At 39.2% G+C, this 13,333-nt stretch overlaps 1 protein-coding gene across 1 annotated transcript in view; it reads right to left on the reverse strand.

The window, feature by feature from the left end:
• SGIP1 (SH3GL interacting endocytic adaptor 1) overlaps window positions 1-13,333 on the reverse strand; it is a 212,021-nt gene that overhangs the window by 62,169 nt on the left and 136,519 nt on the right. Inside the window, exons 11-14 of the mRNA XM_057717165.1 lie at window positions 13,246-13,331; window positions 10,208-10,300; window positions 8,776-8,850; window positions 6,114-6,614 (exon numbers count right to left, since the gene is read on the reverse strand). Coding sequence (XP_057573148.1) covers window positions 6,114-6,614; window positions 8,776-8,850; window positions 10,208-10,300; window positions 13,246-13,331 — 755 coding nt within the window. The remainder of the gene's footprint in view (window positions 1-6,113; window positions 6,615-8,775; window positions 8,851-10,207; window positions 10,301-13,245; window positions 13,332-13,333) is intronic.

The following is a 13,333-nucleotide window of genomic DNA, read 5'->3' on the forward strand; positions in this document are numbered from 1 at the left end:
AGAGGTTGCTTGTGATGATTTTTGTGATGATTTTTGTGAAAAGAGCCTCTTGGATTTACTTTTCTGGCTGTCAATGACAAGCATGTGAAGCACAGAGGACACACAGAGGCTGGCATGCACGCTGATGAGCACACCAGAGGGATCTCTAGACTCAGGGGTCGGCCTATCTTCAGTCATATGTCTGGGATACACCGGTAAACTACTTGGCTAACAACTTTAAGGAAGTCAAATCAGTATGCCAAACAGTTCTTGTTCAGTCAGGGAAGTTCCTACTACTCCTGAGGTTTTTTTCACTTTGATTAGAAGCACAAGTATCAAATCACTCCAAGAAAATTCTAAGAAATTCTGCCGCAGGAAAATTCCTGCCCCACCCCGCCCCTCCTCCAACACACCACAAAACTCTGTTCTCTGGAGAATCCTAGACTAGCACCTCTGTCTCCAGATTTTCACATTCTCAAGGAGCTTTGAAGTTGAGCAGCAAACCCCATCGTCTCGGCATCTGCTCCCACCTTAGGAGAGTCCGTGGGGATGAAAAATCTTGCTCCTCTGTTTAAACAATCTGAAATCTTGAGTGTGTTGTATATCTCTGTGTTGTTTATTCCAAGTGTAATTTTATTAGTGCAAAACCCTACTAATTATTACCACTCATCCCTACCAATACCTCCTCTCCACCACTACCAACTTTTTACTGTATTCTCACTTATTCTATTCGGCCAGGAGCTGTGCTAGACATTTTACATGCATTATCGTATTCTATCCCCACAATAAGTTTCGGAGGAAGGTACTTCTACTATCTTAGCGGAAAGTAAAGCTCAGAGATATTCAGTAACTTGCTCAAGGTCACATAGCTCAAATGGTCTATTTAACTACAGAGTCTGAGCTTTTAAATGCAGCGTCTTGTAGCTTTAGGTGGACCTTAGCCCCACATTTTGCACAAAGCCTGGTCTTCTTTTTGCGTGGGCAGACTGCACACTTTTCTCTCAATAGAAATATTCTTAGCCTTTGGCTAATCTTCTCTTGAATAAAAGAATAGGGTACATTTTGACAGGTCCCACTAAAAAGTTTTTTTTAACACCCAGGATATTTTCAGAAAACAGAAGTGACAGCAAAGAGATGGGAAATAAACCTTTATACAGCAAAGTTTCTGTCTGCAAGTTTTATGGAGCTTTTGGGGGTTCTATTTTGCGGGAAAACCATGCTATAGGAGAGGGTCAAAATGTCTATCCATGGGTTTATTTTCAAGAAACGGTCTTCTGAGTCAATCTCAGGAAAAGGTCAGCTGCTTACCCTTTTCCTACAAGTTCCAGAAGGGAAATTTTAAAATGCAGTTTCAGTAATTCTTGGAAAGGTAGTAAGGGGTTGTCATCAAGGCAGTGTGGAACATTGAAAAGAATGATGAAAAGTAGGATGATCTGAATTCTGGCCCCGCTCCCCTCTTATCAGCTGTGGGATCTTGACGTCTCTGAACCTCAGCTTCCTGCTTTAAAAAATGACGTTTCTACCTCTCAAGGTAGTTGTAATAATTGGAATGGAAAATGCTTATTAAAGTATTTACTAGACTACAAAATACTACACAAATTGAAGACAGTTGGTGTTGATGATAATAGATTATATTTTTTGACACAGATACAACTAACAGCAAGGAAACAAGTGGCTAGTTAACTGATTTCCTTTTCCTTTTGGGGCACCCTGTTTAACTCATTTTTTCTTTACTGAATTGATTTCACTGATGCGTCCTGCAGTTAGAAGACACAAGGGAGTGTTTAAGAAGCAAAATCCTGCCTGACAGAACCCACATGTTCAGCAGGGGGTACTCAGGGTCTAAGGTGTATTTCACAACTGAACTAAGGTTTCACACAATTTTGTGAGATTACACAACTATTTTGTATTATAAGAATATAGAGGGTTATTATTTGTACATCTCTATCCTCATTCTTCCAACTTCAATTATACTTTCATTTTCCCTTCAAGCAATGTTTATTCCCAAGGACAATGCTGGAAAATAATTGGCAACGTTGTTTAACTTTAAAAATCACATGTCCATTATTTGAGTTTTATGAGTTAAAAAAAGTTGGCAACAATTGACATGCTCTCAATCCACCTGCTGCTCTCAATTTGGAGTTCCATCATAGCTTTGGGATGAGAACCCTGTAAGGATGACCTCAATTTTCATCTCTCTTTTTGTGTGTGCTTGTGTGTGGGGGTGGGGGGTGGGGGCTGGGGGGGGGTGGGGAGAAGTAGTGAATCGAATCTAACAGATCTGAGGTCAGACACATCCTGGCTTTGCTGTTTACTGCTCTGTAACTATGGCAAGTCCTATCTTTCAGCTTCTATTTCCTTACCTGTAAAATGAGGCTAATACATCACAATATTGTGGGGGAGAGTCAAATGAATTAAAATATATGCACTTTTAAATAAGTAAAGAATCAGTCTTTCCCAACTTGTGTTTCTTAGGACACAATTACACCATTTCTTTGAAGCACGTATTAAACATATGTGGGAATTGTTTCACGCTATGTTTCTTCTTTGGTGACCAGCACATTAAAAGCCCTAAAACAATACTGTCCAACAGAGCTTTCTGCAATGATGGAAATGTTCTGGTGTCCAATAAGATAGCCATTAGCCTCATGTGACCACTGAGCACTAAATTGTGTCTACTGCATCTAAATAACTGATTTTTAATTTTAATTAATTACCATTAAGATTAAAATAGCCACATGTGCCTAGTGGCTTCCATATTGGACATGTAGTTAGGAAATACATTCGTTTAACTCAACCCCAGGTAGCTCAAATTTACTTGTTAATGGATGTGTGCGTGTGTGTGTGTCTCTCTGTGTGTGTGTCTGTTTGTGTTTAACATATTTTAATATCTTTTTACTTTTCCCAGTGGGGAAATATTGCACTGAACATTGTATCTTTACTAACACCTCTCTTTCCCTGGCCTCCAAACTTGCTGCAGGCCAAGAAAACACTTTCTCGATCCCAGCCCCTGGGCACACAGCCCACACAGCAGAAGAGATAGCCTTTACCAGAATCAGCGTCTGCATTCCAGTAAAGCAATGTTCTGGTCAAACTATGTATTTTAAACTTTTGCTATAAGGAAATTAAATCCTTGGAGCAAATTCTTAACTTCCAACTTTTTCAATAGCAGGTAACTCTTCTGATTCAAGAGGCTTGAGTACTGTCTAAACTTGGTCAGTGGCAGTTATCTTGTTGTGAACGAAATTTTTAAAGTAGGCATAATGGTATCTACTTTAATATAGTTTGAGATATACAAAAAAAGTTATTCCCATCAGGTTAAGTTATAAGAAACAAGTAGCAATAAGCACTGCTAATCTTTAAAACATGAGACCATATCCTACTGTTTTAATCCTAAATTTACATTTCTGCCAGTCTGTGTATATTTCATCAATAAAAGATTAACGAGCAAATAAACTGGGACTTAATTAAGGAGATAATGGTGCACACTTTTATTTATTTATGAGCTTCATTGGCCCAGTTCAGTCTTCTACTTAGAAATTCAATCCTTTAATACTAGCAAAGTACAGTTTTTTCCAGCTCAATTATTAAGAATCAATAGTCTTTACTGGTAACATTTTTAAAGTAATTTAAAATAAGAATATGGAAAGCAAACATTAAAGCAACAAAACTCCCAAGGATTCTAGAAAGAAAGCTAGAGCTTCTCTCGTCACTCATTAGCTCAGTGGTCAATGCAATCAAACAAGCATCTCCCAGAGCCTTGTGGAAGGCGTTGGAGGAGCTAGGTGAGTAACAAAGCTGACCTGTCATCCCCTCCCCCAACTAAAGGGTGTTTACTTTGAGGAGAGCATAGTACACCGGCCAGGGGAGAGAGGGCATTTTTCCTTGAAAAGTTCTTTAGGAAGACTCAGAGTCTGGCCCAGGAAAGAGAGTCCCATGCAAGACAATGGAAACATGCCCCTCTTTGACAGAGGACAACCAGCTTCTTTTGGGTTGAGGCCTGAACTGAAGGCTTTACCTAGGGGCCCTTTATTATCCTTACCATTACATGAGGAGACTGACATATCCTCCAAAGACCAAAACAGCAATAGAGGATGGAAGTGGGGCCCTAACCCTCCAGAATTATAGAAAGGAGCACAGAGGAGTACGTCTGGAGAGAAGACTTTTGCTGATCTTGATGACACTGTGCAGTATAGGTGGGTGCCAGTCTTGAATAAGTTTGGGATATTTTGTAACTAAACCTTACAAGAGTGCCTAGAGGGCATAGTGGTTGGGAATACAGGCTTGAGATCAGAGAGACCTGAGAATGAATCCCAAGTCTACCGCCTGTAGCTGTGTAAACTTGGGCAAATTACTAAACACCCATGAGCCTCAGTTTTCCCATCTGTAAAATGGGGGAAATAATTCACCTCATGGGGTTGTTGTAAGGATGAAATGATGTGTATAAAGTTCTTGGCATGAAGCCAGGACAAGAAACTATAGCTGTTGTTCTTATTGGGAAAATAAAGGCTCTCAGAGGTCCTGTGGTAAAGAAATGTGCCAATTTTGTTCTAACACAGTTTCCCAAACTTAAATTTGAGTATTGAATTGTTTTCCCTTCTTGGTGGAGGAGGGGAATACCTAATGATATAAATCACTGACTTTGTGTGCAGTACAGGTGACTCTTCAGTCCTCTCCTTGATGGGCTTGGACACTTTCACTTTAAAGCACAGAGCAATTTGCAAACCAGAGCGAGTACTGAAAGATACTTCATTGAAAGCGGAAGCAATGATGACTATTAGAATAGAGACAAATGCTTTTTCCTTCTGTCTCTTACTAGATCTAAATAACTTAAACTTGGTCACCTCTTTCAAAGCAAATAAAAAACAAATAGTCCTTGACACCCCAGGGAAGGAACCTAAACCAAATCCATAGGAACAGGTGGAAAGGGACTGGATAATCTTGTCAGAGAGACATGAGCATCAGTGGAATGAATGACACGGAAGAAGATGTGTTAGAAAAATCTTGATCTTTCTTGGGTGTGCTTGGCCATTCCCATCCTTTCCTAATTAGAGAGCACAAAATGAAGCTGCAAATAAGGGAAACCAAAAATCAGATTCAATGTCAACGTTTGCATTTAGAATCCCGAAATGTACATTTCTGATAAACTGCTCCATCACGGGTCACCATACATAGAATTGACCTCATAGGCTGATGAGCGTGTCAAATGATAATATCAGAGAGCAGTTTGTTTCAGTGGCAGCTTGATTTGGCTGGGGATTCAATAAGGCAACCTCTTTTTTTGTTGTCCTCTAAAACTCTCCTTTTCAAATCCTACTTCTTTTTCTCTGAAGTAGTTAGAGGAGTTAACATAGTTCTCCAACAATAAGGAGAAAGAAACAGAAAAAAAAAAGAAAATGCATCGACTTACAAAAATTAAAACCCTTGAAAAAAAATACAAACATAGATTTATAAGCTTATAAGCTGAATAATGTCTGAGGATTTAATGTACACCCTGGTGACTATAGTTGATAACACTGTAGTGAATGACTGAAATTTGCTTAAGAAAGTAGAACTTAAATTTCTCACCAAAAAAAAAAAAAAAGGTAAATATATGAGGTGATGGACTGTGTTAACTAATTTGGTGGGAGGAATCTGTCACAATGTATGTGCATATCAAATCATCAAATTGTACACTTTAAGTATCTTACAATTTTGTCAGTTATATCTCAATAAAGCAGAAAAAACGAACAAACAAGCAAACAAACGAGGACTCTCGCAGTGGCATCTGACGAGGAAATCAGACATTTAACATGAAACTCGTTTGCTGTGAAACCTGTCTTTCTAGAACTTTTCCTGAATTCTAAACAATGACATCACAGCTTTCTTTAAAGAATATACACCTTAGCTGCAGGGTGGAAGGCAGGGCACTCCTAAGGGCTGGGAGTGCAGGGCAGGACACATCCACAGACTTGCACTATGACCGTGAGCATTCGATGGACGAGGACATGCCACAGGGCACAGGACACCCACACCAAAGGAGGGATGGCTGAAGCTCCAAAGCCAACGGCCAGGCAGGAGGAGGGTGGTGCTCACACTGCAGCAGCCACGGCCATTCCCGGGCACACGAAGCACACTCAAACAGTAAGACGTACCACTGGTGGTCCCCGTACCACTGCCTGAGCCAGGTCCGGGGGACGAAACCACAGTCCTGTAGGTGGGTGGTGGTGGGGGAGGCGGAGTTGCTCTCTGTCCCAACCCAAAATCTTTAGGAGATGAGATTGTTTCTAAGTAATCGTCTTTAATGAAGGTCTGTTCAGCGACTTTCTTCTGGACTTCTTCTAAATTGAGTGGCGATGGTACATTGCGAGGAGGACCCGGAGGCCCTGGGGGGCCTGGAGGGCCAGAAGGGCCCGGGGGGCCTGGAGGTGGGGAGTCAGCTGGGTTGTCTGAGGCAGCTGGTGGGGACACCCCCTGTTCCCTTGGAGTCAACTCTGGAGTAACACGTTCCGGGGATGTGTCAGAAAAATGGACCCACTTTTCTTCAGCATTAACAGCAACGGACTTGGGGGACAACACTGGGCCAAAAATGCTGTCCAGGTCATTGATTGATGGTAGTTTTTCAATTTTGACCTCTGTGGCTGACTGGTCATTTCCTGTAGTTAAAGTAGTTGATTTTAAAATTTAATTGACTTTGTTAAAATTATTTGTATAGGAAGTGGGAGGGGTGAGGCAAAGCCTGGCAAATAGATTGTCTTGCAAGGTGCCTAGGTGGGTATATTTCATGATGGAAAAATATCTTGATTGGAGTTGAAGAGGAGGGGAGAGTTCCCTGTGCCTACAATGTGAGCATCACCTTACTTTGCTATTATTTACCCTCATGTGGGGTGACCCGAGTTGGCTACTTCTACCATCATTGAAAGCACTTGAGCATGTGACTGCCCTCCAGGGCTGACACGAGCATGCAAAGTGTGGTCCTTCTGAGAAAGCAGTGTTAGGTTCACAGAAGCATACAGGCTCTAGAAATGCAAATTCCAAAAGGGAGGTCCCTTTGGAAACTCTGACCTACTGAAATACATAGGACATAACAGAAAAAGAACTAATAGATAGAAATCATCCTCATATTTGATAAAGATTGTCTACCCTGGCATATTAAATGAAAATGTTTGGTGAAACTAATGATACTATCTGTTAGTTAAAAAAAAATTATTGCATCATAATTAGTTGTATATCCTCCACCTTGAACACACTAGAAACACAGCACAAAGATTATTTAAAGAGATATGCGCACACGATTATTTATAAACATACATATACACATCCCACACACCACACACATCGGATATTGAGAAAACATTCACTACTTATTAGAACTGTTACATATATACTGGTTTAATAGGGAAGAAAATTATAAAAATGTCTTTATAATTTCTTTTCTCATCAAGTCTAACCTGTTAACATCAAAGACATAACTGATATATATCTATCTGGAGTCATGAAACAAAAAAGTCTATTTTGCTTATATATTAGCATTAGCTATTCTTTTTAATTCTTATCAGTAATAAGAGAAAAAATTAAAACTATCTTCTACACCTTGGCAGGAAGTACTTGATAGCAGTTGAAATGTGAGGAAGTGTACCTTTTCTTAAACTGAGGTTATTCAAATTAGAAACTGTTACCTAATTAACAGCAAAACATGAGCAGAAGCCACTTTACCTTTAAATAACCTTTTAGCTATAAGAGCCGGCTTAGTATTTCCATATTTCACGTTTGAAAAGGGTTAACCTTCAAGGTTCCAAGGCCACAGATACATAGCGTAGCAGTTTGCATGGCCCACAATATTTACAATTTTGTTGCTGGTAGATTTATTTATCTCTAACATATTCATGGGCATACAAGGGACCAAAATGATTTGAACTTGCAAACAACTTTACCTGTGACACTGGATGACTCTGTTGGGTTTGAGTTAATATAAATTTCATCAGTGACTATGTCTTGCGTTTGCTCTGGTTGATAAATACCCCACTCTGTAGCTATCAAACTCACAAGGCTGCATAAATAGCTAGGATCAAGCTGCAATAGAATCCCAAAGGTGATGAAGAACTGCAATCTAAGGACCCAGGCACATAAAACAGCTATTACTGCTTTTGACTTGCTAGTCCAGTAAGACTAGGGAGATTATAAATTGTAGGAATATATAGTATTGACTTTAATAGGCAGTAAAGATGTGCCTTAGAAATGATCTGTCTAAAGGCATGTGGCAGTTCCTTGCTATATTTCATCATCCTTACACATCTTTTGCCATGAGATAATAAACCCTTTAACGACTACTGGGAAAAACCCCCCACCACCCAACCTTACCTGTATGCTGCATATCCCGGGAACCATTTTATTATCATTGTGGATTACATGGTTTTAATTCTAGAAAAAAACTTATCAGTTCTTGGAAAAATATAAATTATGCCTTGAGACTTTTAATTTGTAAATCATCAAAATGAGATCCAATGAAATGAGATGTCACTTAAACAATGACTTTTGATATTGAGATTTTTTTTCTTTCACCTCACAAGTAAACGTGGCCTTCGTTCAACAGAATTATGCAGAGAAAACATGAGTTGGGAAAGTGAGCCTCTTTGTGAAACCTGGAAGTGACACTTGAAAGGAAGTCTACATAGTAAATTGTAATGGAAGTAAAACTAAATGCAAACATTTTCAAGTTTAGTCTAGCCTATAGCTTCCAACACATCAAGGGCATGTTGAGGTCCGGGGCGAATACTGATTGCCACATCATCAGAGAACAGAAAAAATAAAGCTTACCTGGTCCAATTGTTAAGGGGGAACCTGTTCGGGGTGGGGTGGCTGGTACGTTTTTTGGAGGCAGTGGTGGAGGTGCTGCCAAGAGATAAGAAGCCAAGCATTACTGATCAGTTTCTCCCTAAGTTACACACTTCCCTAGATGAGCAGGATTTGCGCTTTCATTCATATTCTTGCCTTTGGAAAAGGAATAGCCATTAATGGTCTGTATTTTTTTTAAGTTCAAAGCTAAGAGACTGAAGCAGGATTCATTCACATTCTTTCATTTTATCATAAGAATCTGTCAAAAGAAAGACAATAACAACAATATCATTTCATTCATTCCTTTGTTCAATGAGACTCAAGTGCCAACTAAGTCCCTTGTCCTGTACTAGGAATGAAAGACATAGGGTTGCCTACAAGGGGCCTCTGCCCTCAAGGAATTTACAACTGAATGAATGAAGATCATGGTCAAGGAAAGGAGAACAGCTTGGGTAGGGGCTTGGCTGAGGGGTTTTTTGACAGAGTTAGGAATATCAGGGCTTGGGTTGAGTCTGGAAAGATTTCTCAAAGTTATATATCTTAAATTTGGGTATATTTTTCAAAGTCTGAAGCAAAATGATTTGGGTTAAGGAAGAATGAATAGGTTTCTTTGGTGAAAATTATAGCTAAAAAAATCCCTGAGATAGAAAAAGTATTGTATTACAGCCCCAACCCAGAGACTCATCCTTCTGAACTTGGCTTGTCACTTTGTGGGCAAAGTTAAGAATTTCAACAGGATATTTTTTTTTCTTATTCTTTCTTTAAATGTATCTTTTCCTCTCATTGCTATGTTTGGTAGATTTGACGAGTTGCTTTATTCTTCAGGACCGCTTTCCTCAGCCACCTGGAATAGGGGTTGGTGGTATTCTGGAATAAGCGGGGCTGATGGCTCTGCTTTGAGACACATTTGCCCTGATCTCCTGTCTCATCTTCTCTCTACCATATGGCATCATTTCTCTTGTTCTCCAATTATCACTCTTTCCTCTCAATGTGTCCTCTCTATTTTCTGCAGCCTCAGTTGTTCTATGGGACTAGCAGAGACCTTATCTGAGTTGGGTAGCTCTGTGTTGTGTGCTAGCCCATGCCTGGAGCATAGCAGAGTCTTTAGTTCACTTGCTTATTGTGCCTACATAAACCTGTTGAATGAATGAATGAATGAATGAGCCTCTGGTATGTCAGAAGAAGCTATGATTCAAAGTTACTTATTTTACTTTATTTATTATATTATTCCTGTCTCAACCAACTGTCCTAGGCCTCTTTAACTCTAAAGCCTATTAGAATAATATCTCTTCTTAATATTAAACAGTCCAAATGTTGCTTACGTAGACTACCTAAGCATTGCCTAATTTCACTATGCAGACAGACAGTAAAATGAGTCACTTATTTTTCCAGACAGAGCAGACACATAACTTACTTCCAGTGGGAAAAGGCCTTGTTAACTTTGGCGACTCCGTGCTTGGATTAATTGGTTGGCCTGAACCCCATATCTCAGGCTGATCTAAAAGAACTGGAAACATAAAAAGAAAATTTCCCAGGGTGAGTTCAAAAAAGAGACGTCCTGATTTTGGAACTTAAAATTTCAATTTAAAGTTGAGCTTCACAAAATTATTTCCATCTTGCCTCAGTCCTGGCAAATTAATTTAGAGATGTGTTGTTCCTCATTCTTTTCAAGCAGAGAATGGAAATAGGAGCAGGGTGTGTGTGTGTGTGCACGCACGCGTGTGTGTGCCTGTGCACAGGGGGTGTCTGTGTGTGCCCATATAGCTAAATAAAAACTTGCAAAACAGAGTGTCTGCATTCTTTCCCTGGTTGGTCACTTGAGGACTTTTTAAAAGTCAATACGTGCACTGGCTCGTTTCTGGCACCCACTTGAAAATCCAGGCATTACTCCCATGGACATTTGTTTTAAGTTGGTTTATTTAAAGTTTGCTATGAATATGCTTCAAAAATGAAAATGCCTGGATTCTGTACAGTGGTTCCCACCTTTAAAAGGATTTTATGGCATCTTTAAACAAGCCTTTCACAACATCATAAAGAGAAATTAAATTATTCAAAAAGTGGTGAATATATTAAGAGAACCAGAAAAATAAACAAGTGCTTAGACATCTAAAGTAAATCAGGGCAATTAGGTATTAGGCCTAAGGACACTGAATCTAATGTTTCTTCTATTTTTTTTTTTGTTTCTTCCTTCTGATTTTTGTTGCTATGGTAACAATGTAATAAACTAGCTCTTCTCAGCACCTGTCATGGGCCAGGGTCTAGGTAAGTACTGCTTGTAATTCATTATGTTGTAAAACACAGGCTGGGGAGTTAGTTGGATGTGGATTTGAATCCAACCTCCACACTTACTGTAGGACCTTGGGCAATTCATGTAACCTCTAAGCTTCCCTTCCTTCAGTGTAGAGATGACAAGAGCAATCTCAAAGAGTTATTAAAAGGATTAAAGGAGGTAATGTATATAAATATAATGTACATAAAGTACATATAAAACACATATCACAAGGCTAACAGCTATTATGATATATTTTAGTCTTCACCACACTGCCATGTGGTTGATATTGAGGAAACCAAAGAATACAGTGATTAAACAACTTGTTCAACAACATACATGGTGAAAGTAGAGGAGCTAAGGTCTGATCCCAGGCACACATACCTATCTCCAAAAACACATACATTCCTCTCAGGCCTTGTAAACTAGTGATAGAAAAATCAATAAAAAAGTAAGAATGAGTAGATAAGAAAAGTAGGTGTAGAAAATGAGAAAAGCCAGGCTTATTGGCAAATTCAGGTATGTATCTCCTCTTCATCACAAACGTCAGTGATGGTCTTAGCTCAGTTTTGTCCTAACGTGAAAGCACACATTCTCCAAAGATGTGACGCAGCATTTGGTTTTTCATGGATTCAATGTGAGACACCACCTTGATTTTTAAGAACAGTTTTCTATTTTGTGTATCAGGTTTATATAACGTTATGGAATTTTTTAATAGGTAGATTCAAATACAACACATCAAACCCCACTTTCAGTCACGACACGTGTCTTTTATGTCATTAAAAGTGAGACTGATCACAGATGAGTTAATATGACAGCCAAGAACCTCACGGCAGGGCCACCTTCATTTATGAATTCTAAGTTGTAGACGTTTAAATCACTGAAGGGGTATTTAGGGGTGTTCCTTATACAGTTTCCTAACTACATGATTGAAAAATATTCAGTTGTGGCTGGCTGCTAGCTGTCTCCCAGGATCCAGTCTCCATTTCTTCTACAGTTACAGTTAAGCTGGTCATATGGCACTAAATTCTTTCTGATGGGCTCTGGTTGGAAGTGATGTGTGTCTCTTCCCGGTTTTGCTCTTGCAAGAATTGGCAGTGCGTTCCATGGCTCCTTCCCTGTCCTCCTTTCTTCTGATGAGGAGAGCTGGAGCAGCCCCCTTGCACCCAGAGCTGAAGGCCACATGCTAAGGATGGCAGAGCCACCCAACCACTCCCACATGGTTAATTTGAGACTGTTAACATGAAACAGAAATAAAATTCTATCTCATTGAATTCACTGTACTTTGGAGTTTCTTTGCGGCTGTATCTTACCCTACTCATTATGCTTTCAAGTCCTGTTGTCCTTAACACTTAAATCTAATTTGCTTCACTAATGGGCCCTAGAAAAATCACATTTTATTGTACATAACCATAGTGGTCTTAAGTCAAATGATTTTTATAAAAACATTCCATATTATCAAACACAGCTGCTGGAGACTCATGCATTGGACATAAATACATTTTAGGAATAGTTTAGATCCCTTTCATAAAGAGTTTCTTTTATGTCAGTAAGATATATATTACTCACAGCCATTCAAAAATGCTTAATATTTAAAAGTTAAAATGTTTAATTCTAGGAATAAGTATTTAATAAGTAAACCCAACAATAATAGCCAAAATGATATTTCTCCCATAACATTTTATTTCTAAGTTGCTAAATGATTGAAGGTCATTTCTGGGTATTGAACCTCCAAACAGTGTCTGTTGTGTGAGCAATCCAATTGACACCTCCACTGGTGAGGTGGACAAGAGATAAAATGTGGTCAGAGAGGCTAGATTACAATGACAATGACTATGATGGGGAATTTGAAGGTCTGGCTCCATAATGATGACTGTTTGGCTGATAGAACACTTACTCCACATCCAGTGAGTTGTAGAGATTTGCAGTAATTCTTACTGACCTCTTTTGAAGAGTGAACTTGTTAGCTCTTAGCTACATCTGGAAGTGAAATTTCAAATTCTGAAATTCTAGAGGTCTGCAAACTAAATTCCCATGCTGATAGTACACCTAGACCAGAACTATTCTTTCACATGAAGATCTGGTGGTACATTCAAAACATGCTTCAAAACACATTTACTCTATGTAAGTTACACTTTGCTGAAAGCAAAAACAAATCTATAGATATACAGAGTTTTTCTTACTTTCTGTCTTCTGTTCATCAAAAGCTGATTCTAACGGTGGGCCAAAGAGGGGAGCAAGCGCCGTGGTGTCATCTGGAGGTTTTTTGCT

The sequence above is a fragment of the Hippopotamus amphibius genome, chromosome 1 (assembly GCF_030028045.1).
Source record: "Hippopotamus amphibius kiboko isolate mHipAmp2 chromosome 1, mHipAmp2.hap2, whole genome shotgun sequence".
Taxonomy (NCBI): domain Eukaryota; kingdom Metazoa; phylum Chordata; class Mammalia; order Artiodactyla; family Hippopotamidae; genus Hippopotamus; species Hippopotamus amphibius.